Below are 23,229 nucleotides of genomic sequence, written 5' to 3' on the forward strand. Positions count from 1 at the left end.
ACCATACCCGTGTGACTTGGAATAAGGCCGTGAAAGGTAAATATGCGCCGACATGGCTGCAATCTACTGGCCGTATAAAATTTCATCTCACACGGCATCACTGCAGAACGCCTAGAACTGTACCCACGGAATATGCGCGATATAAGCCTCATTGATTGATTGATTTGTTATTTGAACACACTGTTTAATGCTTTGTTATTTGAACACACTGTTTAATGATTTGTCTGCAGGGTCAGCGCGGAGAGAGAGGCAAGCAGGGTATCCCTGGTCCGTTTGGTCCAAAGGGTGACCCTGGTCCGCCTGGACCACCTGGCTTCACCGGTGAGCAGGGTATCCAGGGTCCACCCGGTCCTGTCGGTATCATGGGACCACCCGGTCCAAATGTAAGTGTCTTTCTGTGTGTTTAACAAAAACGGATAAGATTTTATGAAACGTTCAAAATTACACAACACTGTCATTGTAAATCAAAAGTATTCGTTTGCACATGTTGTACTATACCATAGCGCTATGTAAAACACATTAAATGACATATTCTTACTCCGAATCACATATAGCATTGACACAGTCTGAGATGCTAAGGTCTGAAAATGCTTACCCGTCTAACATTTTTAAAGGGAAGCAACCCCATCACCAAAAGAGCTAAGAATAGCCATGGTAATGAGCACATACTCTGGGAGTTACCTCCCATTGGTGTGTACTACGTCACTACCTCTATCACCACGTGGCTACAATCATACGACTTTTTCAGCACTGAGGATCAGGTTGTTGATTTTTGGCGCTCTCGTGGCTGTGTGGTTTGGTGTTTGTTTGACACCCTCCGGCCACTTACCCGTCTTACTTGCCTACTGCTTCGTTAGTTGGTGAGCTCTTTCCTTTTTGGGTCATTATGTTGACAGGAATTTTGTTGTAGTTGCTGACTTTTCGTCCGTTTTTGGACTTGAAAATGTTTCAGTAACTTTTTGTTTGGCCGCCATTTTTGTTGACAGCATGGCTGACAGTGATAAAATGTGGCAAGGTCGATGTAATGGTGAGGTAATCCTTTATTACCTTCTTACTTGCCTTCTGCTTAGTTAGTTGGTAAGCTCTTTCCTTTTTGGTCATTGGTTTGACAAGAATGTTGTTGTAGTTGCTGATTTTTCGTCCGTTTTTGGACCTGTAATTTTTTCAGTAACTTACGGTATGGCCGCCCTTTTTCGTTGGTCAGCATAGCTGACAGGTATCAGATGTGGCTAGGCCTATGTAATGGTGAGGTAAACTTTATATTACCTTCTTACTTGCCTTCTACTTTGTTAGTCGGCAAGCTCTTTCCTTTTGGTCATTAGTTTGACAGGAATTTTGTTTTAGTTACTGACTTTTTGTCCGTTTTGGACTAGTAAATTTTCCAGTAACTTATTGTCTGGTCTCTTTTTTGGTTGGCCAGCATGGCCGACATTGAACATGGCAAGTCTTTTGTCAGGGATCTACCAGACCGTTTGTATTTGTTGTCGTTTCGGACTAAGCATGTAATACAGTTATGTCCGTTACTAATTCTGCCCCAAATGAACACGTGTTTGGGGGGGCAGTTAAGCATGTCTTTGACTTCTTTTTCTTCTTGCTTTTCCTCTTTTAGGCATCGGAGCATGGCGCTCTGGTGTCTATTCTGCTTTGCTCTTTATTTCCAGAGTTCCGCAGTTTGGGAGAGAAGAATTGCATTCTACGTCGTTTGCCAGCGTCGTTTTTCCCCCGTCCGTGGGTGACGCTTGTTCCTTGGCGTTCTGTGACGTTGCCGTCTGTGACGTTTTCCAGGGATCGGCTTACTGTTTTTCGTCGTCTACTGCCGTGGTCGGCATGGACGGTAAGTTGAACTGGTCCAACAGCCCTCGTGAGGCGACCGGACACTCCCTTTTGGGAGACAGTTCTCTGGGGCATTTTCACAACTTGCATTCTTCTGTTCTGTCTCCCCCGATGCTCTACGCGTGCTCGGGCGTTTCAGAACAAGGGCGGCAGCCGTTCTCGGCTGCTGCGCTTCCGGTTCCCACCGGAAGCATAGGTCCCCCACCACTTATTCACTCCGAGGTCGGTGCTGGGGTTGACCGGAGACTGGCCTCCGGGCTTTATGGCTTCCGGCCTCAGTCTACACAGCCCTCGTTTCCGCATTGTGCGGCTTCGTCGGTTGCATTTCCGGCTTCGTCCGGATACACAAAAACTTCTGCTCTGTCTCCCCCGATGTTCTACGCGTTCACGGGCGTTTCAGAGCAAGGGCAGCAGCCGTTTTCGGCTGCTGCGCTTCCGGTTCCCACTGGAAGCATAGGTCCCCCACCACTCGTTCACTCCGTGGTCAGTGCTGGGGTTGACTGGAGACTGGCCTCTGGGCTTTATGGCTTCTGGCCTCAGTCTACGCAGCCCTCGTTTCCGCATTGTGCGGCTTCGTTGGTTGCATTTTCGGCTTCGTCCGGATACACAAAAACTTCTGCTCTATCTCCCCCGGTGTTCTACGCGTTCACGGGCGTTTCAGAGCAAGGGCAGCAGCCGTTTTCGGCTGCTGCGCTTCCGGTTCCCACTGGAAGCATAGGTCCCCCACCACTCGTTCACTCCGTGGTCAGTGCTGGGGTTGACCGGAGACTGGCCTCCGGGCTTTATGGCTTCTGGCCTCAGTCTACGCAATCCTCATTTCCGCATTTTGCGGCTTCGTTGGTTGCATTTCCGGCTTCCGTACGGATGTCGGTGAGCGAGGAACAGCGGCCGGCCTTCGGGCATTCAGGTTCACCTCGTTATTTTCTGAGGGGGCATTGTCTTTGGCAATGTAGGTTTGAGGAGTCATCCTTTGTGGCTTACCACCTCTCTCAGTTTTGGCTAGTCCTCTCCTTCTGGCAGAGGGTTAGCTAATGTTTCGGTTTCTTTGCTGTGGGCTCATAGCCCAGCATCTCTTTTGGCAGCTGAAACTTTCGTTTCTTTCGTTTACCTGCGTACTGTGGGTACTTCGGAACAATGGCTGTCCTACGGGCATCACTTGACTGGTCGGCTTCACGGTTTTCCGTGTATGCTTACCAGTCTTGTTTTCTGTTTTGGGTTCTTGATTCACATTCAATTACCTACAAGCAGACTGAACCGCGGACACTCTGGCTGTTAGCCATTTTGTTCATGGTCACCGGTCACACCAGGCTTCGACCACTGTGACTTTCGCACTTCCGGTTGCTTACGCTCAATCGTAAGGCGCTGCTTCCTCGTACTATCTCTCTCTGCTTTCGCATGGACGGGTAGAGGATAACTGGTGACCATCTCTTTTGAGGGCAGCAAGACTGCTGGTTACGGCACCCTCCTCAAGCATGCTTTATGGGTGACGATGTCAAAGATTGCAGTCAGGTTTTTTCTTTGACGTTTTTTCTGTCACTTCCCAGGAGTACTATGATTCTTGCCTTGGTTAGATTTGGACTCTAACGCAGAGAAGCAGTACAGCGTGCCTTGGAGGGTGAGCGTTTCTTCACCTTCTTGGAACTTTAGAAACGCTTGTGCTCTTTATTGAGTTTTTTCCATCGAGTTGGACTCTGGTACCTTGTACTCAGGTGTCTCTCTCTCTCTTTGTGTGGAGATCGGTCACTCTTCTCTTGAGCTGACCTCTATCTCACAGGCCTTGTCGGGCATTGGCATTTCCTTCCAATAGAAAGGTGGGGGGGGGGGGCAGATTGTCTTTCCCCTCTACTAGCCTCGGGTTCATTTAATCCAGGGCTTGGGGTCTCTTCCTGTGCCGTTTTACGGTCCGGGAGATTGGACGAAGTGCTGGGCACAGCTTACTGGCTCTCTGAAGTTGTCTTTAGCAAGTTTTGCCTGAGAGACATCGCGGCTGTCAATCAGGACAATTCTCGGGTCCCTTCCTGACTTGTTGGCAGCGGGCCAGTTCCTGGCAAGGGTGTTAGAGTGAGTTAGATTTTTCTTTCCCACCGGGCCCTTCCTGACTTGTTGGCAGCGGGCCAGTTTCTGGCAAGGATTTTTTGAGTGAGTTAGATTTTTCTTTCCCACCGCCTTGTTGAAGCTATCTGCTATATGTGATTCGGAGTAAGAATATGTAATTTAATCGAAAATTTTAAAAGTAAATTTTCATTTGATTAATATACTTACCCGAATCACATAGTTTATGCCCTCCCACCTGCCCCGCCTATGATTTTTTAGTTTCTTTAAGTTTAAAGCTGTATGATTGTAGCTACGTGGTGATAGAGGTAGTGACATAGTACACACCAATGGGAGGTAACTCCCAGAGTATGTGCTCATTACCATGGCTATTCTTCGCTCTTTTGGTGATGGGGTTGCTTCCCTTTAAAAATGTTAGACCGGTAAGCGTTTTCAGACCTTAGCATCTCAGACTGTGTCAATGCTATATGTGATTCGGGTAAGTATATTAATCAAATGAAAATTTACTTTTAAAATTTTCCATTATTGTTGGTACTTAATTACTGCCCGTTATGCCGGTTGGCATGTAGGGCAGCAATTATTGTTAGTAGTAGTAGTAGTAGTATTATCGATGTTACATATTGTACCATACTAGTATAACGCTATATAAAAACATGTTATTGGTAGTATTAGTATTATTATCATCGTCAATGTTACAGTTTCTTATGAAACAGAGATGCTGTAGGTAAGGCCTTGAATGAGACGCACAAAAGTGAGCCGTAGTATGCTGATTACGTTGTTTTTCTCCTGCTGATTACGTTGTTTTTCTCCTGCTGATTACGTTGTTTTTCTCCTGCTGATCACGTTGTTTTTCTCCTGCTGATCACGTTGTTTTTCTCCTGCTGATTACGTTGTTTTTCTCCTGCTGATTACGTTGTTTTTCTCCTGCTGATTACGTTGTTTTTCTCCTGTTGATTACGTTGTTTTTCTCCTGTTGATCACGTTGTTTTTCTCCTGTTGATTACGTTGTTTTTCTCCTGTTGATCACGTTGTTTTTCTCCTGCTGATTACGTTGTTTTTCTCCTACTGATCACGTTGTTTTTCTCCTGCTGATCACGTTGTTTTTCTCCTGCTGATCACGTTGTTTTTCTCCTGTTGATTACGTTGTTTTTCTCCTGTTGATCACGTTGTTTTTCTCCTGCTGATTACGTTGTTTTTCTCCTGTTGATTACGTTGTTTTTCTCCTGCTGATTACGTTGTTTTTCTCCTGCTGATTACGTTGTTTTTCTCCTGCTGATTACGTTGTTTTTCTCCTGCTGATTACGTTGTTTTTCTCCTGTTGATTACGTTGTTTTTCTCCTGTTGATCACGTTGTTTTTCTCCTGTTGATTACGTTGTTTTTCTCCTGTTGATCACGTTGTTTTTCTCCTGCTGATCACGTTGTTTTTCTCCTGTTGATTACGTTGTTTTTCTCCTGTTGATCACGTTGTTTTTCTCCTGTTGATTACGTTGTTTTTCTCCTGTTGATCACGTTGTTTTTCTCCTGCTGATTACGTTGTTTTTCTCCTGTTGATTACGTTGTTTTTCTCCTGCTGATTACGTTGTTTTTCTCCTGTTGATTACGTTGTTTTTCTCCTGCTGATCACGTTGTTTTTCTCCTGCTGATCACGTTGTTTTTCTCCTGCTGATCACGTTGTTTTTCTCCTGCTGATCACGTTGTTTTTCTCCTGCTGATCACGTTGTTTTTCTCCTGCTGATTACGTTGTTTTTCTCCTGCTGATCACGTTGTTTTTCTCCTGTTGATCACGTTGTTTTTCTCCTGCTGATTACGTTGTTTTTCTCCTGTTGATTACGTTGTTTTTCTCCTGTTGATCACGTTGTTTTTCTCCTGCTGATCACGTTGTTTTTCTCCTGCTGATTACGTTGTTTTTCTCCTGCTGATCACGTTGTTTTTCTCCTGCTGATCACGTTGTTTTTCTCCTGCTGATCACGTTGTTTTTCTCCTGCTGATTACGTTGTTTTTCTCCTGCTGATCACGTTGTTTTTCTCCTGCTGATCACGTTGTTTTTCTCCTGCTGATCACGTTGTTTTTCTCCTGCTGATCACGTTGTTTTTCTCCTGCTGATCACGTTGTTTTTCTCCTGCTGATCACGTTGTTTTTCTCCTGCTGATCACGTTGTTTTTCTCCTGCTGATCACGTTGTTTTTCTCCTGCTGATCACGTTGTTTTTCTCCTGCTGATCACGTTGTTTTTCTCCTGCTGATCACGTTGTTTTTCTCCTGCTGATCACGTTGTTTTTCTCCTGCTGATCACGTTGTTTTTCTCCTGCTGATCACGTTGTTTTTCTCCTGCTGATCACGTTGTTTTTCTCCTGCTGATCACGTTGTTTTTCTCCTGCTGATCACGTTGTTTTTCTCCTGCTGATCACGTTGTTTTTCTCCTGCTGATCACGTTGTTTTTCTCCTGCTGATCACGTTGTTTTTCTCCTGCTGATCACGTTGTTTTTCTCCTGCTGATCACGTTGTTTTTCTCCTGCTGATCACGTTGTTTTTCTCCTGCTGATCACGTTGTTTTTCTCCTGCTGATCACGTTGTTTTTCTCCTGCTGATCACGTTGTTTTTCTCCTGCTGATCACGTTGTTTTTCTCCTGCTGATTACGTTGTTTTTCTCCTGCTGATCACGTTGTTTTTCTCCTGCTGATCACGTTGTTTTTCTCCTGCTGATCACGTTGTTTTTCTCCTGCTGATTACGTTGTTTTTCTCCTGCTGATTACGTTGTTTTTCTCCTGCTGATTACGTTGTTTTTCTCCTGCTGATTACGTTGTTTTTCTCCTGCTGATCACGTTGTTTTTCTCCTGCTGATCACGTTGTTTTTCTCCTGCTGATCACGTTGTTTTTCTCCTGCTGATTACGTTGTTTTTCTCCTGCTGATCACGTTGTTTTTCTCCTGCTGATCACGTTGTTTTTCTCCTGCTGATTACGTTGTTTTTCTCCTGCTGATTACGTTGTTTTTCTCCTGCTGATTACGTTGTTTTTCTCCTGCTGATTACGTTGTTTCTCTCCTGTTGCAGGGAGTTCCTGGTAAAGACGGACAGGTGGGACAGTCTGGAGACAGAGGCGAGCCTGTAAGTAACAAAACTCCTTCACCTTCTTAGTGTACGGTGAAACCCCCCTTTTAAGACGTCCATAAAGGACACAAATCAGGTCTTAGAAGAAGAGTCTTAAAAAATAGGGTAAATTTAAAGAGGTATATAAATATATAAACTGGAAATCTGTGAAAGGGTTTTAAAAAGGAGGGAGTCTTAAATAGGAGTCTTAAATAGGAGTCTTAAAAGTCTGCTTTCAAAGGAAATGAGCAAAGATGCTGAGTTGCAGATAAGCAGAAATGATTTGAGAAAAAGGAAGAATTTGTACGGGGTTCAGACTGAAAAGTCTGAATGATAGCTACATGGTTTCTTGAAACGGTGTTATATTATTTGAATATAATAAGATCCAGCAAAGGCTAAGTATAAAATTTAATGTGTGTGTGTGGGGGGGGGGGGGTGGGGGGGGGGTGGGGAAGAGTGGAGAGGAGGAAGAGACTGTTATAACCAGGCTATTATGGATGTGTTTGAAAATCAATTACAAATAGCTGGTGTTGTTGTCGTGGTCATTATTGAACCACGTTCAGATTTGCAGCTTTATATTTTTTTCTTTGGAGAATCGGGTTTTACTACTGTATGTAGCATGATTTGCCTGCATATATCTTGTTGATTAAAATTGTGATCATGCATTCTGTGTAACAAGAAATTTTTCATCTGACTCAATGTCTTGTGTCGCAGGGTCATCCAGGTAGCCCCGGGCAACCAGGACCTGTTGGAGTCATGGGACCACCTGTAAGTTATACATATTCCTGAGGGAAGTGTGGAGGATTCATGGGGGGAGGGTGGGGGGTGTTCTATGTTGGTTATCAAGGAATGTACGTGTCTACTGTTTTGGTGTAAGTGTTAGAAGGTTTGGCGTACTTGCATGTGTGTTTGTATATATTGGCATTGGGATGGGGTGTGGGTTGCATGTTGGTTATCAAGGAATGTACGTGTCTACTGTTTTGGTGTAAGTGTTAGAAGGTTTGGCGTACTTGCATGTGTGTTTGTATATTGGTATTGGGATGGGATGGGTGTTGTATGTTGGTTATCAAGGAATGTGTGAGTGTTAAAAAGTTTGGCATAGTTGCGTATGTGTTTGTTTGTGTGTTTGTTGTTGTTTCTTGCCTTGAGAACCCACACGGCATCGATCTCATTTGCTGTTTTGCATATGTAAAGTGCAATATTAATGAGATGACAATGTTAGTTGAAGATAACATTGATGCTAATGATGCTGATGCTGCAAGTCAACTATTCATACTTAATGCTCTCAAAATCAAGATTTGAAGAAACAAATGTGCTTTTTAAAACCTACATTTTTACGGTGATTTGCCATGTAAACTGAGGAAGGAAACAAACTTAATTACATCGGTCCCAGATAACCATATAGATTGTAGGGATGATAAGAAAACAATAACCAACCAACCAATCGTTTGTGTGTGTGTGTGTGTGTGTGTGTGTGTGTGTGTGTGTGTGTGTGTGTGTGTGTGTGTGGTGTGTGTGTGTGTGTGTGTGTGTGACGTGTATGGATTATAATGTGCACTGTTTTGCAGGGAATACCTGGAGACCTGGGTCAGGATGGAGAGAGAGGTCCACCAGGAAATCCTGTGAGCATAATTCACTTTGTTCATGTATCATTGCATTTACAAAATGAGACTTTTCTAAGAGGATATCTCAAATACAGGATATTTATGATTTATGATCCTGCAGGTGTACTCTCGAAATAAACACCATTGCACCTTCAGTGGCACCTATCTTCTTCTCGTTGGCTAGTGGCACCTATGATGTGAGGCCCCTCCGATGAGGGGACATCTCTCACACAAGGACACTTTCTGTTGTCCCTTTGTCTATTACAGTGGTACCTACATTGTGAGGCCTCTTCTACAAGAGAACACCTTCTATTGGAGGACACCTTCCGGTATCCTTTTTGTCTATAAACCTGACTCAAATCTACCTGTCATGAAAGGCCACCTGTAGTGTAGGGACAAGTTGGGTTGGTCCCAAGGGCGTCCTTTCATCACAGGTACCACAGTATCTTTAACAAACTGTACCTTGCATGAAAGCCCAGTGCAATGTAGGGTCACTCTCAAAGATTTTCTTTCATCACAGGTGGATGGTATATGTAATATTGTGGATGTGATATTTACCTGTGTTTTGTGTTGACAGGGTGCACCAGGAGACATGGGCGTGTCCGGTCAGTCTGGAAAACCAGGAGAGAGGGTGAGGACTACTTGGCAGAGAGACCGAGAGAGAGAGAGAGAGAGAGAGAGAGAGAGAGAGAGGGAGGGGGGGGGGGGGGGGAGGGGAGGGGAGGGGAGGGAGGGAGGGAGAGAGAGAGAGAGAGAGAGAGAGAGAGAGAGAGAGAGAGAGAGAGAGAGAGTGAAAACTTATAAATTCAATTCTGAAGTCAGTGTGTTCTTTTTTACTAAAAGTTTGCTGCAGTTGTTGATCACACTTTGATATCACATGGTCAAAGACAAAAACACCCATTATCTTGATCATATTGGTGTTTACTATGCATTACACAGCTGACCCATAAACAAACGGGTTTACGTCACACACTTTAAGGCTCACAGTTTTTGAGTCACTTGAGAAAATGTGACTCTATGTAATCGGTCAGTGTTAGTCTGTCCGGCCGGCTGGCTGTCCGGCCGGCCAGCCGGCCGTCCGGCCGGACGGGCCGTCCGTAGACACCACCTTAACGTTGGACTTTTCTCGGAAACTATCAAAGCGATCGGGCTCATATTTTGTTTAGTCGTGACCTCCAATGACTCTACACTTTAACGATGGTTTCGTTGACCTTTGACCTTTTTCAAGGTCACAGGTCAGCGTCAAAGGAAAAATTAGACATTTTATATCTTTGACAAAGTTCATCGGATGTGATTGAAACTTTGTAGGATTATTCTTTACATCAAAGTATTTACATCTGTAGCCTTTTACGAACGTTATCAGAAAAACAAGGGAGATAACTAGCCTTTTCTGTTCGGCAACACACAACTTAACGTTGGGCTTTTCTCGGAAACTATAAAAGTGACCGGGCTCAAATTTTATGTGAACGTGACTCCCAGTGACCTCTACACTTTGACGTCTGCTTTGGTGACCTTTGACCTTTTTCAAGGTCACAGGTATGTCTTGAAGGAAAAAAATTGAAATATCATATCTCTGAAACTATTCATCGGATTTGATTCAAACTTTATAGGATTATTCTTTACATCAAATTATTTACATCTGTATTGTGTTGTGAATAGCAATTTCTTCCTGTCCATCTGATGCCTCATATAATATTCAGAACTGCGAAAGTGACTCGATCGAGCGTTTGCTCTTCTTGTTATGTAATTTAAATGATGAGGATGGTAGTCACTTGTTATTCTCTCGGGTTGGTTCCACATACCTCTCGCTCACCCTTCTCGCCCATGTCCTATAATATTTAGAGCGCTTACGTCCCTTTGTTTATCAGATCTCATTAAAGCGCTTTGCCTCGTTTGATTATGTTTATTACGTGATGACAAACAAGAATCACAGTGACGTTTGTGAAGTTACAGAATGTGCAATTGCTGCGTATTTACAGAATGTTGCTGCCTATTTCAGGGTTCAAGCGGTCCCCAAGGCAACCCCGGCCCCCCCGGCCCGCCTGGTCTTGGCGGCTTCCCTGGAGGACGAGGATTCCCCGGCGCTCCTGTGAGTTTGTGTGTGTGTGTGTGTCTGTGTGTGTTTGTGTGGGGGTGGGTGTTTGTGTGCGTCTGTGTGTGTGTGTTTGTGTGCGTCTGTGTGTGTGTGTGTCTCTGTGTGTGTAGATCATGTTTGCATGTGTGTGTGTGTGTTTGTTTGTCTGTCTGTGTGTCTGTGTCTGTGTCAGTAGTACCCTTTCACATCAGCTGCTCTGCAATGACAGAGTTGTCTTCCAGCCTTGAGCATTAGCTGTATATTGTAGCTCTTGATTCCCTATGTGTCAGTAGACAGCTCACACCTGTCAGTTGTAGAGAGCTGTTTGTATAAATGGCGTCTAGCTTATTTTGTCTCCTGGTGTGCTCTTAGGGTTGGCATAGCAATATTATAGGGCTATTTATTTAATAACATTTGATCAAGTAATTGCCTAAACTGGTTACTGTTCTGTTTTATTTTTGTTTTGATAAATTGAATATTCATGTTCATGGTTTCTTGATGGAAAGTCAGATGTCGAGATGAACAACGTATCCCTGAGCAAGAAGAACATTGTGTTTGTGGGTTAGTTCTCAGCATTGCTTTACCTGTGTTTTGACGGCGATTGGAGTGTTGGTTACATGTGTATGTTTATGTTGACAGGGAAAAGAAGGACCCAGAGGTAATGCCGGTCCCGGCGGCCCTCCTGGCCCATCGGTGAGTTACGTTTCTTTTTCTAATTAAAGCTCCCCCGAAAGCGGCATATGGCTGCCTGAATGGCGGGGTAAAAACGGTCATACACGTAAAAACCCACTCGTGCAAAAACATGAGTGAACGTGGAAGTTTCAGCCCTTGAACAAAGAAGCAGAAGAAGCAGAAGAAGTATTTACAGCTCGCTGACCACTAGATATTGTTTTACCATTCAACAGTATTTCTTCTGTGAAGTTTAAACAAGATTTGATTCAAGTAAATCATAATACATTAGCAATGGGAATCTTCTTCTTCTCGTTCGCTCCTTCCAGACATCTCCTCCTGTGCCGCCGTCTTCTTTAGGACCACTGCAGGTCGCCAAACAGCTTCTCCTGCACGAGGGTCCAATGGGAATTAAAATTAAGCACATGAACTCAAGCAAAAGCTTATAATTATGTTGTGACCTGGATAAACTGTGAAGTCCATTGTTACACGTGGCTATGGCTGCGTGGATTTTTGTTGAAGGATTCTGTCTCAATCAATTTTTGAGATCTTTTCATCAGCAAAGATTATCCAACAATCTACAACTTAACGTATTTTATGTGTGCTGAAATTCTACCAATTTAATCAAGTGTTTCTGGTGGCAGCGAGCTGAAGGAAAAGCTAGCTATGAACCAAGGAAGATCTGTGATGATGTTTATGAAGATATTTTGGGGCGGGTCAAAATCCCAGAGCGAAATGATGCAAAGTACTAAAGTGTAGAAAAGGAGGGTTCTGGTTTTATCATATTTTTATGTGTTTTGGGATGCACTCGGACCAACACAAAGAAGCCTTGAAATCTGTGTCAGCAGTTAAATGATATATTGCCGCGATCATGTCTTCTTCGAAGCGAACCAGAGACTCGAAAGAGCATGAAACAGACAAAGATCTTGAAGTACTAGAAGATGGAGACACTGATCATGAGAATGCGTTGCCGAAGAAAAAGAAGAAAGGGGGTTCTCAAGTGTTCTTGCCAAAATACCATGAGAACTATGATATCCGACTTTAGTGACGTCCTGCAGAAGCAAGTTCGATGCAATTTCTTGAGGCATTTGTTTCATTTACAAGTATGCATGCAAGCAGTTGATTTTATTTCTTCACGCAAAGTTGAAAACTACTCATTAAGTTACCCAAACTACTCATTAAGTTACCAAACTACTCATGTTGGAGCCCCAGACTACTCAATTCACCAAGGGGTAAAACAGGTCTGGATCAGTGACTGTCTGACAAAAAAGTGATAAAGAACTTAACTACACTGGTTGGTGTTGATTTTTATTTTTGTTTTGATAAATTGAATATTCATGTTCATGATTTCTTGATGGAAAGTCAAATGAACAAGTTGTATACCTGAGCAAGAAGAACATTGTGTTTGTGGGTTAGTTCTCAGCGTTGCTTTACCTGTGTTTTGACAGGGAGACAAGGGCAGCATTGGTGAGACAGGTCCCTCTGGGCCAGCAGGTAGACAGGTAAGTTTGACATGGAACGAATGACTGCAGGTGAGATGATGCACTTTAGTTATAATGACGATACATGCAGTAATGATAATCATCATAATGATAAAAAGTTCTTATATAGCGCTATTCTACAATAAAATTATGGACTCTGCGCACTTTACAAATAGCCATACATTCAACATTTACATTACACATAAAAAATAAGCGAAAATATTTCAGCTGAATGTTTGTTGGAAATTCATTGAATTGATAAAAGGAAAACACCTTTTCTTTCTGTATTCATTGTTTGGTGTGTGAGTGTGTGTTTTTGCATGTGTGCATGCACTTGTGTTTGTGTTTCTTTGTCCTTATCTCTGTCTGTGTCTGTACTGATACAACCATCATAAACAATGTTCACACACATCTTTTCACCAACACACTTTCTGTATGTAGTTGCTGAATGATTCTGCCTCAGTTAATTTTCAACATCTTTTCATCAGCAAACATTATCCGACAATCTGCTACATAACATCCATATTCAGGGCATATTATCTGTACATATTCAGGGCATATTATCTGTACATATTCAGTGCATATTATCTGTTACATATTCAGTGCATATTTTCTGTACATATTCAGGGCATATTGTGTGTACATTTATCAGTGTTGTTCTCAGGCCTCGGTCTTCAGTCACTGACGCATTATTTTTTTTTAGATCTGACGCATTGTTATGACTTCTTGCTGGTTGAATTCTGACAGAAAAATTGGTGTGTATCCAGAATGTTTGGATCAATAAGTATTTTCAATCCAGGTTGACGTATTCTCCTCTGAGTCAGGGAACAACAATGCAGTGCATATTCAGGGCATATATATACATATTGAGGGCATATTATCAGTACATTTTCACGGCATATCTGAACATATTGACAGCATTTTACCTGTGTGTTGACAGGGCTCCCCTGGAGCGCGAGGAGGCGTGGGACCTTCCGGACCGAAGGGAGACACTGTGAGTTATCAACATTTTCCTCTCCACTCTGTCCTTCATCATTCAAGAACACTATATGCAGGGCTAACACCTTTCCGGTTCTCTACAGAAATCCGTTTTTTTTTTAACTTTTAAAACCGGAAAATCTGTTGTTTCAAAGTAAAACTTGAAAAAAATTGTGTTTTTTTAGTTTCGATGGTTGATGGAGGCAAACTGTGTATTACTTTATAGTTTATTAACATATATTAGAGGCTGTTCTTTGCCTCTTCAAGATTAAGTGTGAGTTTAGATAGAGTGGACAGCGTCAGATAAACTCTATTTAAACGAGACAGATTAGCCGCGGGTGGAGGAGGAGGATGTTAGATACTTGAGGTAGGCCTAAAGGGATCAGTGTTGGCAGGTAGGGAAGAGAGGGTAGTAAAGCAGGATATCAACACTTAGGCCCGTAATTAGAAAGAGAGGGGAGAGGAGGACTTGTGAAAGTCAAGGAGAAGAGCCCAGCCGCAATGTCCATGTTGCCGGGGGGCTTGCACGTGTGATGCATCAGCGGGGGTCTATAAGAACGGGAGAGCAACACATTGTGGTCAGTCCTTACCAGCGCGGCGCAGCGGGCATATGCCAACTATTTCTTACTGCAATATGGACTTCGAATTTGGAGCGTGGGCGACAGATCTGCCTTTAATGGTGGTTAAAGTTCTCCAGGATGAGGAGTTGAACACCCTCAATGTGCTGAGTAATGTGACTCCCCAGGATTTGGAGGGCCTGGGTCTCAAGCGTGGCCACTACGTAGCGCTGAGAGTAGCAGTGGCGGCCCTGCAAAAGCGAAGCGGGGGAGGGCCACTATCCCAGCGGATAAAAAAATCAAAAAAAAACTCACCGTGGACCCTGGCCTTTCAGGTTTTTTACTTTGTTTGGTGTTAGCCCTGTATATGTTATTTGTATTTTTGAGCAACATATGACATTTTATTCAGATCGAGACAGTCAGTGTTCCTCTTTTGTAGTGTCGGCAAACCGCCTCAATATGAGTTTTATTTAGATTCTGAGGTCACATGGCTCAAAGAATGTAAACTTAATGCTCAATTAATACATTAGATCTTATTGCCTCCTGTCTACTCTTGTCAAAAAGCGACTCGTATCTTGGATGCAGCTGATAACCTATTGAACTTATTGATAACTTATGATTTGTATGCAGCAGCATGAAAATTACTTATGAAATACTTTTAGAGATATTCTCTGTCAACCCAGAGGCATTTTCTTTTTTACACATAAACATTTGTAAAAGGGGTTCCACTGTATTATGTAATATGATGTGATATTACAGAATGTCATGTGATATTGCAGGGGCCTGAGGGACCATCAGGACAGCAAGGTGTTGAGGGAGGACCTGGACCCAGGGTGAGCTGGTGTCAGAGACACAGAGGATGTCTGAGAGAGAGTGAAAGAGAGAGAGACAGAGAATGTCTGAGAGAGAGTGAAAGAGAGACACAGAGAATGTCTGAGAGAGAGTGAAAGAGAGAGACAGAGAATGTCTGAGAGAGAGTGAAAGAGAGACAGAGAATGTCTGAGAGAGAGTGAAAGAGAGACAGAGAATGTCTGAGAGAGAGTGAAAGAGAGACACAGAGGATGTCTGAGAGAGAGTGAAAGAGAGAGACACAGAGAATGTCTGAGGGAGAGTGAAAGAGAGAGACAGAGAATGTCTGAGAGAGAGTGAAAGAGAGAGACAGAGAATGTCTGAGAGAGAGTGAAAGAGAGAGACAGAGAATGTCTGAGAGAGAGTGAAAGAGAGAGAGACAGAGAATGTCTGAGAGAGAGTGAAAGAGAGACAGAGAATGTCTGAGAGAGAGTGAAAGAGAGAGACAGAGAATGTCTGAGAGAGAGTGAAAGAGAGAGACAGAGAATGTCTGAGAGAGAGTGAAAGAGAGAGAGACAGAGAATGTCTGAGAGAGAGTGAAAGAGAGAGAGACAGAGAATGTCTGAGAGAGAGTGAAAGAGAGACACAGAGAATGTCTGAGAGAGAGTGAAAGAGAGAGACAGAGAATGTCTGAGAGAGAGTGAAAGAGAGAGACAGAGAATGTCTGAGAGAGAGTGAAAGAGAGAGACAGAGAATGTCTGAGAGAGAGTGAAAGAGAGAGACAGAGAATGTCTGAGAGAGAGTGAAAGAGAGAGACAGAGAATGTCTGAGAGAGAGTGAAAGAGAGAGACAGAGAATGTCTGAGAGAGTGAAAGAGAGACACAGAGGATGTCTGAGAGAGAGTGAAAGAGAGACACAGAGAATGTCTGAGAGAGAGTGAAAGAGAGAGAGACAGAGAATGTCTGAGAGAGAGTGAAAGAGAGACACAGAGAATGTCTGAGAGAGAGTGAAAGAGAGACACAGAGAATGTCTGAGAGAGAGTGAAAGAGAGAGAGACAGAGGATGTCTGAGAGAGAGTGAAAGAGAGACACAGAGAATGTCTGAGAGAGAGTGAAAGAGAGACAGAGGATGTCTGAGAGAGAGTGAAAGAGAGAGACAGAGAATGTCTGAGGGAGAGTGAAAGAGAGAGAGACAGAGAATGTCTGAGAGAGAGTGAAAGAGAGAGACAGAGAATGTCTGAGAGAGAGTGAAAGAGAGAGACAGAGAATGTCTGAGAGAGAGTGAAAGAGAGACACAGAGAATGTCTGAGAGAGAGTGAAAGAGAGAGACAGAGAATGTCTGAGAGAGAGTGAAAGAGAGAGACAGAGAATGTCTGAGAGAGAGGGAAAGATAGAATGTCTGAGAGAGAGTGAAAGAGAGACAGAGAATGTCTGAGAGAGTGAAAGAGAGAGACAGAGAATGTCTGAGAGAGAGTGAAAGAGAGAATGTCTGAGAGAGAGTGAAAGAGAGAAAGAGAATGTCTGAGAGAGTGAAAGAGAGAGACAGAGAATGTCTGAGAGAGAGTGAAAGAGAGACACAGAGAATGTCTGAGAGAGAGTGAAAGAGAGACACAGAGAATGTCTGAGAGAGAGTGAAAGAGAGACACAGAGAATGTCTGAGAGAGAGTGAAAGAGAGAGACAGAGAATGTCTGAAAGAGTGAAAGAGAGACAGAGAATGTCTGAGAGAGAGTGAAAGAGAGAGACAGAGAATGTCTGAGAGAGAGTGAAAGAGAGAGACAGAGAATGTCTGAGAGAGAGTGAAAGAGAGAGACAGAGGATGTCTGAGAGAGAGGGAAAGAGAGAGACAGAGGATGTCTGAGAGAGAGTGAAAGAGAGAGAGACAGAGGATGTCTGAGAGAGAGTGAAAGAGAGAGAGACAGAGGATGTCTGAGATAGAGTGAAAGAGAGACACAGAGAATGTCTGAGAGAGAGGGAAAGAGAGAGACAGAGGATGTCTGAGAGAGAGTGAAAGAGAGAGACAGAGAATGTCTGAAAGAGAGTGAAAGAGAGAGACAGAGAATGTCTGAGAGAGAGTGAAAGAGAGAGACAGAGGATGTCTGAGAGAGAGTGAAAGAGAGAGACAGAGGATGTCTGAGAGAGAGTGAAAGAGAGAGAGACAGAGGATGTCTGAGAGAGAGTGAAAGAGAGAGAGACAGAGGATGTCTGAGAGAGAGTGAAAGAGAGACAGAGAATGTCTGAGAGAGAGTGAAAGAGAGAGACAGAGAATGTCTGAGAGAGAGTGAAAGAGAGACACAGAGAATGTCTGAGAGAGAGTGAAAGAGAGAGACAGAGAATGTCTGAGAGAGAGTGAAAGAGAGAGACAGAGAATGTCTGAGAGAGAGTGAAAGAGAGAGACAGAGAATGTCTGAGAGAGAGTGAAAGAGAGACAGAGAATGTCTGAGAGAGTGAAAGAGAGACACAGAGGATGTCTGAGAGAGAGTGAAAGAGAGAATGTCTGAGAGAGAGTGAAAGAGAGACAGAGAATGTCTGAGAGAGTGAAAGAGAGAGACAGAGAATGTCTGAGAGAGAGTGAAAGAGAGAGACAGAGAATGTCTGAGAGAGAGTGAAAGAGAGACAGAGAATGTCTGAGAGAGAGTGAAAGAGAGACACAGAGAATGTCTGAGAGAGAGTGAAAGAGAGACACAGAGAATGTCTGAGAGAGAGTGAAAGAGAGAGACAGAGGATGTCTGAGAGAGAGGGAAAGAGAGAGACAGAGAATGTCTGAAAGAGAGTGAAAGAGAGAGATAGAGAATGTCTGAAAGAGAGTGAAAGAGAGAGACAGAGAATGTCTGAGAGAGAGTGAAAGAGAGAGACAGAGAAAGTCTGAGAGAGAGTGAAAGAGAGAGACAGAGTATGTCTGAGAGAGAGTGAAAGAGAGAGAGACAGAGGATGTCTGAGAGAGAGTGAAAGAGAGAGAGACAGAGGATGTCTGAGAGAGAGTGAAAGAGAGACAGAGAATGTCTGAGAGAGAGTGAAAGAGAGAGACAGAGAATGTCTGAGAGAGAGTGAAAGAGAGACACAGAGAATGTCTGAGAGAGAGTGAAAGAGAGAGACAGAGAATGTCTGAGAGAGAGTGAAAGAGAGAGACAGAGAATGTCTGAGAGAGAGGGAAAGAGAGAATGTCTGAGAGAGAGTGAAAGAGAGACAGAGAATGTCTGAGAGAGTGAAAGAGAGAGACAGAGAATGTCTGAGAGAGAGTGAAAGAGAGAATGTCTGAGAGAGAGTGAAAGAGAGAAAGAGAATGTCTGAGAGAGTGAAAGAGAGAGACAGAGAATGTCTGAGAGAGAGTGAAAGAGAGACACAGAGAATGTCTGAGAGAGAGTGAAAGAGAGACACAGAGAATGTCTGAGAGAGAGTGAAAGAGAGACACAGAGAATGTCTGAGAGAGAGTGAAAGAGAGAGACAGAGAATGTCTGAAAGAGTGAAAGAGAGACAGAGAATGTCTGAGAGAGAGTGAAAGAGAGAGACAGAGAATGTCTGAGAGAGAGTGAAAGAGAGAGACAGAGAATGTCTGAGAGAGAGTGAAAGAGAGAGACAGAGGATGTCTGAGAGAGAGGGAAAGAGAGAGACAGAGGATGTCTGAGAGAGAGTGAAAGAGAGAGAGACAGAGGATGTCTGAGAGAGTGAAAGAGAGAGAGACAGAGGATGTCTGAGAGAGAGTGAAAGAGAGACACAGAGAATGTCTGAGAGAGAGGGAAAGAGAGAGACAGAGGATGTCTGAGAGAGAGTGAAAGAGAGAGACAGAGAATGTCTGAAAGAGAGTGAAAGAGAGAGACAGAGAATGTCTGAGAGAGAGTGAAAGAGAGACACAGAGAATGTCTGAGAGAGAGTGAAAGAGAGAGACAGAGGATGTCTGAGAGAGAGTGAAAGAGAGAGAGACAGAGGATGTCTGAGAGAGAGTGAAAGAGAGAGAGACAGAGGATGTCTGAGAGAGAGTGAAAGAGAGACAGAGAATGTCTGAGAGAGAGTGAAAGAGAGAGACAGAGAATGTCTGAGAGAGAGTGAAAGAGAGACACAGAGAATGTCTGAGAGAGAGTGAAAGAGAGAGACAGAGAATGTCTGAGAGAGAGTGAAAGAGAGAGACAGAGAATGTCTGAGAGAGAGTGAAAGAGAGAGACAGAGAATGTCTGAGAGAGAGTGAAAGAGAGACAGAGAATGTCTGAGAGAGTGAAAGAGAGACACAGAGGATGTCTGAGAGAGAGTGAAAGAGAGAATGTCTGAGAGAGAGTGAAAGAGAGACAGAGAATGTCTGAGAGAGTGAAAGAGAGAGACAGAGAATGTCTGAGAGAGAGTGAAAGAGAGAGACAGAGAATGTCTGAGAGAGAGTGAAAGAGAGACAGAGAATGTCTGAGAGAGAGTGAAAGAGAGACACAGAGAATGTCTGAGAGAGAGTGAAAGAGAGACACAGAGAATGTCTGAGAGAGAGTGAAAGAGAGAGACAGAGGATGTCTGAGAGAGAGGGAAAGAGAGAGACAGAGAATGTCTGAAAGAGAGTGAAAGAGAGAGATAGAGAATGTCTGAAAGAGAGTGAAAGAGAGAGACAGAGAATGTCTGAGAGAGAGTGAAAGAGAGAGACAGAGAAAGTCTGATAGAGAGTGAAAGAGAGAGACAGAGGATGTCTGAGAGAGAGTGAAAGAGAGAGAGACAGAGGATGTCTGAGAGAGAGTGAAAGAGAGAGAGACAGAGGATGTCTGAGAGAGAGTGAAAGAGAGACAGAGAATGTCTGAGAGAGAGTGAAAGAGAGAGACAGAGAATGTCTGAGAGAGAGTGAAAGAGAGACACAGAGAATGTCTGAGAGAGAGTGAAAGAGAGAGACAGAGAATGTCTGAGAGAGAGTGAAAGAGAGAGACAGAGAATGTCTGAGAGAGAGTGAAAGAGAGAGACAGAGAATGTCTGAGAGAGAGTGAAAGAGAGAATGTCTGAGAGAGTGAAAGAGAGAGAAAGAGTGTTTGCACGTCTCTGTGTTTGAGAGAAACATGAAAAATGTTTCACAGAGGCCCCGAAATCGGCGTATGCTGCCTAAATGGTGGGGTAAAAAGGGACACACATGTCAAAATCCACTCGTACAATTTTAAACATGGGTGAACGTGGGAGTTTCAGCCCATGAACGAAGAAGAAGTTTCACAGAGAGCAAGAGAGAGAGTGTGGATGACTTTGCTAGAGACAGATGTTTGACATAATGTATGTCTGTGTGTGAGAGGAAGACAAAGAGTGTTTATAAGAGAGAGAGAGGTGAAGGTGTGTGCATACCTCTGTTTGAGAGAATGTGCAGATGTATTTGAGAATCTGAAAAAGTGTATACACCTCCGGGAAAACCAGTGCCTGGCCTGTCTGAAAACACCTCATCGTGAGGGGTTTTGCAGCCAGCGCAGTGAAGATAAAGAGGAAAACATTTTCTCTGCGCGCACGGCGGCAAGCAGGATGTCTCAGAACTGTATAATAAGAATGTGAATTTGAGACAGAGAAAGAAAGAGTGTGCTTGTGAGTGTCAATTAATGTGTCTTGAGGAGATGACAGAGATATACTATGGTCAGAACTATGTGTTGTGGTGGATGTGACAACTACCAGAATGTATGTGCACGCTGATTCATATCTTGATTCCTGCCTTTCAGGGCTACAGAGGACCCACGGGACCCGTTGGACCTCCTGGGATGGATGGGGACAAGGTCAGTCAATTAGTGGTCAAAGAAAAAAGGCCCAATAAACACCAAATTTCGGCGCTGAAACTCCACAAAATGAGGCACTGGCCTTACTTACTTACTCATAATTTCCTAGCCAGAGAGCAAATTTTACTCGCCAACCCAACCATTTGTTTCAGAAACTTTACGTGCATTTGGCGAGTAGATTAATATTTCTACTCACCATTTACATGTTTCTACTCGCCATGGCGAGTAAAATACTTGCCACTTTCAGGCCTGAGTTTTGTCATTTTACTATTTTTTTTCTGGAAAGATCAATAAAAGTTCTAAGGTAGGGAGGAAAAATTAGGGTTCGTTGGAGAATCTGAAACATTGAGTTTGTTTTCTTGGCCCAAAATACTGATAATATGGTTGAGACTATAAGTTAAAGTTACAGAGTCTGCAAACATTAGCATTTCAAACCTTGATAGCTCGGTGGTATCCAAGTTGTAGGAACAAAGGGGGGTAATGGTAAAACATGGAGCCCTGGTAGCACAGTGATATTCTATTTTACTGACGAAGGGAGGTAATCGTACAATTTGGAGACATGGTAGCACAGTGGTACTCAAGTTCAGGGACGAAGGGAGGTAATCTTACACTATGGAGCCATGGTAGCGCAGTGGTACCAAGTTTATTGACAAGGGATTAGTACATGGTACAGATCTACGTTACATGTACTACTACACCAAGCATTGCAGTGTTCTCTTGCTAAGTTTTGGTTTGTTTATTATGTTTGTTTTGTTTTTATTGACAGGGCGACCGTGGTTCACCCGGTGAGCTCGGACAGAAGGGTGATTTTGGAGCTCAGGTAAGTTGTTCATCACTGAATTTGGTGATCTGTGAATATTGCAGAGGAAAAACAAATGTTTGTTTCTCATTCCTGTTTGTTTCAGTTTTTATCAGAAAATAATGCTGAGTTTCAGCATTGTGAAGGAAAACAATTGTGTTTGTTTCTCTTGCATTTCTTTGTTTGACCTGATTGGATATTTTTTTTTAATTTTGAACTTTTTAAGAAAAAATGTATGAGTTGGTCCATTAAAAAAAAAAAATTAAAGATAGAAATGTATTTCTTGGTCCATTTTTATGTTCACAGTTGAATAATAAAACTTTCATGATAGGGATGTTGGAAAAATTCATACATGTTGATTGGATTTTAGTAATTGATACGATTTTGTTCTTACTTCCAGGGCCCACCCGGTCCACAAGGCCCCCTTGGCCTACAAGGAATCCCTGGACCTCCTGTGAGTGATTTTGGTTTGGTTTCTATGATTGTGGCGAAAAAAGATAAGGCCAAAAAAAAATTAGGTGTGGTTAAGGTAACATAGCCAAAAAAAATAGGGTAGGAAGGTAGGCAATCACTTTTTTTTTTTTAAACTTTTTTTTCTAATGTGTACAAATTAAACCTACTTGACAGGGAAATAGGTGTGCGACTCGAGCGCTTTCGCTTTCATTGCGTTTTCTGCACTGTTTTTTTTTTTTTTTTGACAAATGTAATAAAAAGTTACTAGTGGTACCCGTGCTACGCACTTTGTGTGCTGCGCATGCGATGTCATTTGTTGGTTATGTGCTTGTGAAAATGTTGTTTGCACCCCTCCCCCCCCCCCCCCGCACATTATCCCGCATATAATGAATTATATTCTCTTGGTGAAAAATAAAATGTTAACCCTTACACCGGTGCAATTCTGTAACACATGTTACATAGCCACTGGTGAATTAACAGAGAGAAAAATAACAAAAAACAGTCATATAGGTTTTCGCATCAATGGGAGGTAATCGGAACTGACCAAAAGACTGCGCGACCGCACGCGACTATACAAACAAACAAAATAAAATACAGCAGGTATGGCGTTTGCATGAATCCATGATTACGTCTACATGAACAACAGTGATAAAAGTGCGCATCTCTTCCCAGCCGTGCAGCGCTTTGAAAGTTGGAAGCATTAAAATTTAAACGGGTAAAAGCCATCGTGAAGATACGAAAAAAAGTATGACGTGTAAAATACTTAATGATTCAAACGCATAGTATAACATATGTAACTGACAACAGAAAATATATACATGGTTCACACACACAATCGAGTGCACACATCCATGCTTATTTAAAGTCATGTACACACACACACACATACATACATGGCATCAAGCAACACACAATTAAATGACACATATGGAATATGGAAAACGTATAATGGACATGAACATGGCAAGTAATTTACACCGTTACCTACTATAAAATTGATGATATATATATACCACTCACTTGCTATTCGCCTAAAAGCTTGCGGTGTGCTGTGACACATATAAGAAACAGAAGAAAAAAGGACTTTACTTTGGCGAAAAGAGCATATGCTGCTTATTTTTTGTACATAACTGCTATAACTGTATTTTTT

At 43.0% G+C, this 23,229-nt stretch overlaps 1 protein-coding gene across 1 annotated transcript in view; it reads left to right on the top strand.

The window, feature by feature from the left end:
* The window catches only part of LOC138948532 (collagen alpha-1(XI) chain-like), a 106,224-nt gene extending 83,825 nt beyond the window's left edge, over window positions 1-22,399 (top strand). Inside the window, exons 30-42 of the mRNA XM_070320084.1 lie at window positions 231-383; window positions 6,935-6,988; window positions 7,685-7,738; window positions 8,539-8,592; window positions 9,152-9,205; window positions 10,574-10,663; window positions 11,288-11,341; window positions 12,766-12,819; window positions 13,739-13,792; window positions 15,113-15,166; window positions 20,774-20,827; window positions 21,594-21,647; window positions 22,027-22,399. Coding sequence (XP_070176185.1) covers window positions 231-383; window positions 6,935-6,988; window positions 7,685-7,738; window positions 8,539-8,592; window positions 9,152-9,205; window positions 10,574-10,663; window positions 11,288-11,341; window positions 12,766-12,819; window positions 13,739-13,792; window positions 15,113-15,166; window positions 20,774-20,827; window positions 21,594-21,647; window positions 22,027-22,164 — 921 coding nt within the window. The 3' untranslated portion in view covers window positions 22,165-22,399. The remainder of the gene's footprint in view (window positions 1-230; window positions 384-6,934; window positions 6,989-7,684; window positions 7,739-8,538; window positions 8,593-9,151; window positions 9,206-10,573; window positions 10,664-11,287; window positions 11,342-12,765; window positions 12,820-13,738; window positions 13,793-15,112; window positions 15,167-20,773; window positions 20,828-21,593; window positions 21,648-22,026) is intronic.
* The last annotated feature ends 830 nt before the right edge of the window (window positions 22,400-23,229 follow it).

The sequence above is a fragment of the Littorina saxatilis genome, linkage group LG15, assembly GCF_037325665.1.
Source record: "Littorina saxatilis isolate snail1 linkage group LG15, US_GU_Lsax_2.0, whole genome shotgun sequence".
Taxonomy (NCBI): Eukaryota; Metazoa; Mollusca; class Gastropoda; order Littorinimorpha; family Littorinidae; genus Littorina; species Littorina saxatilis.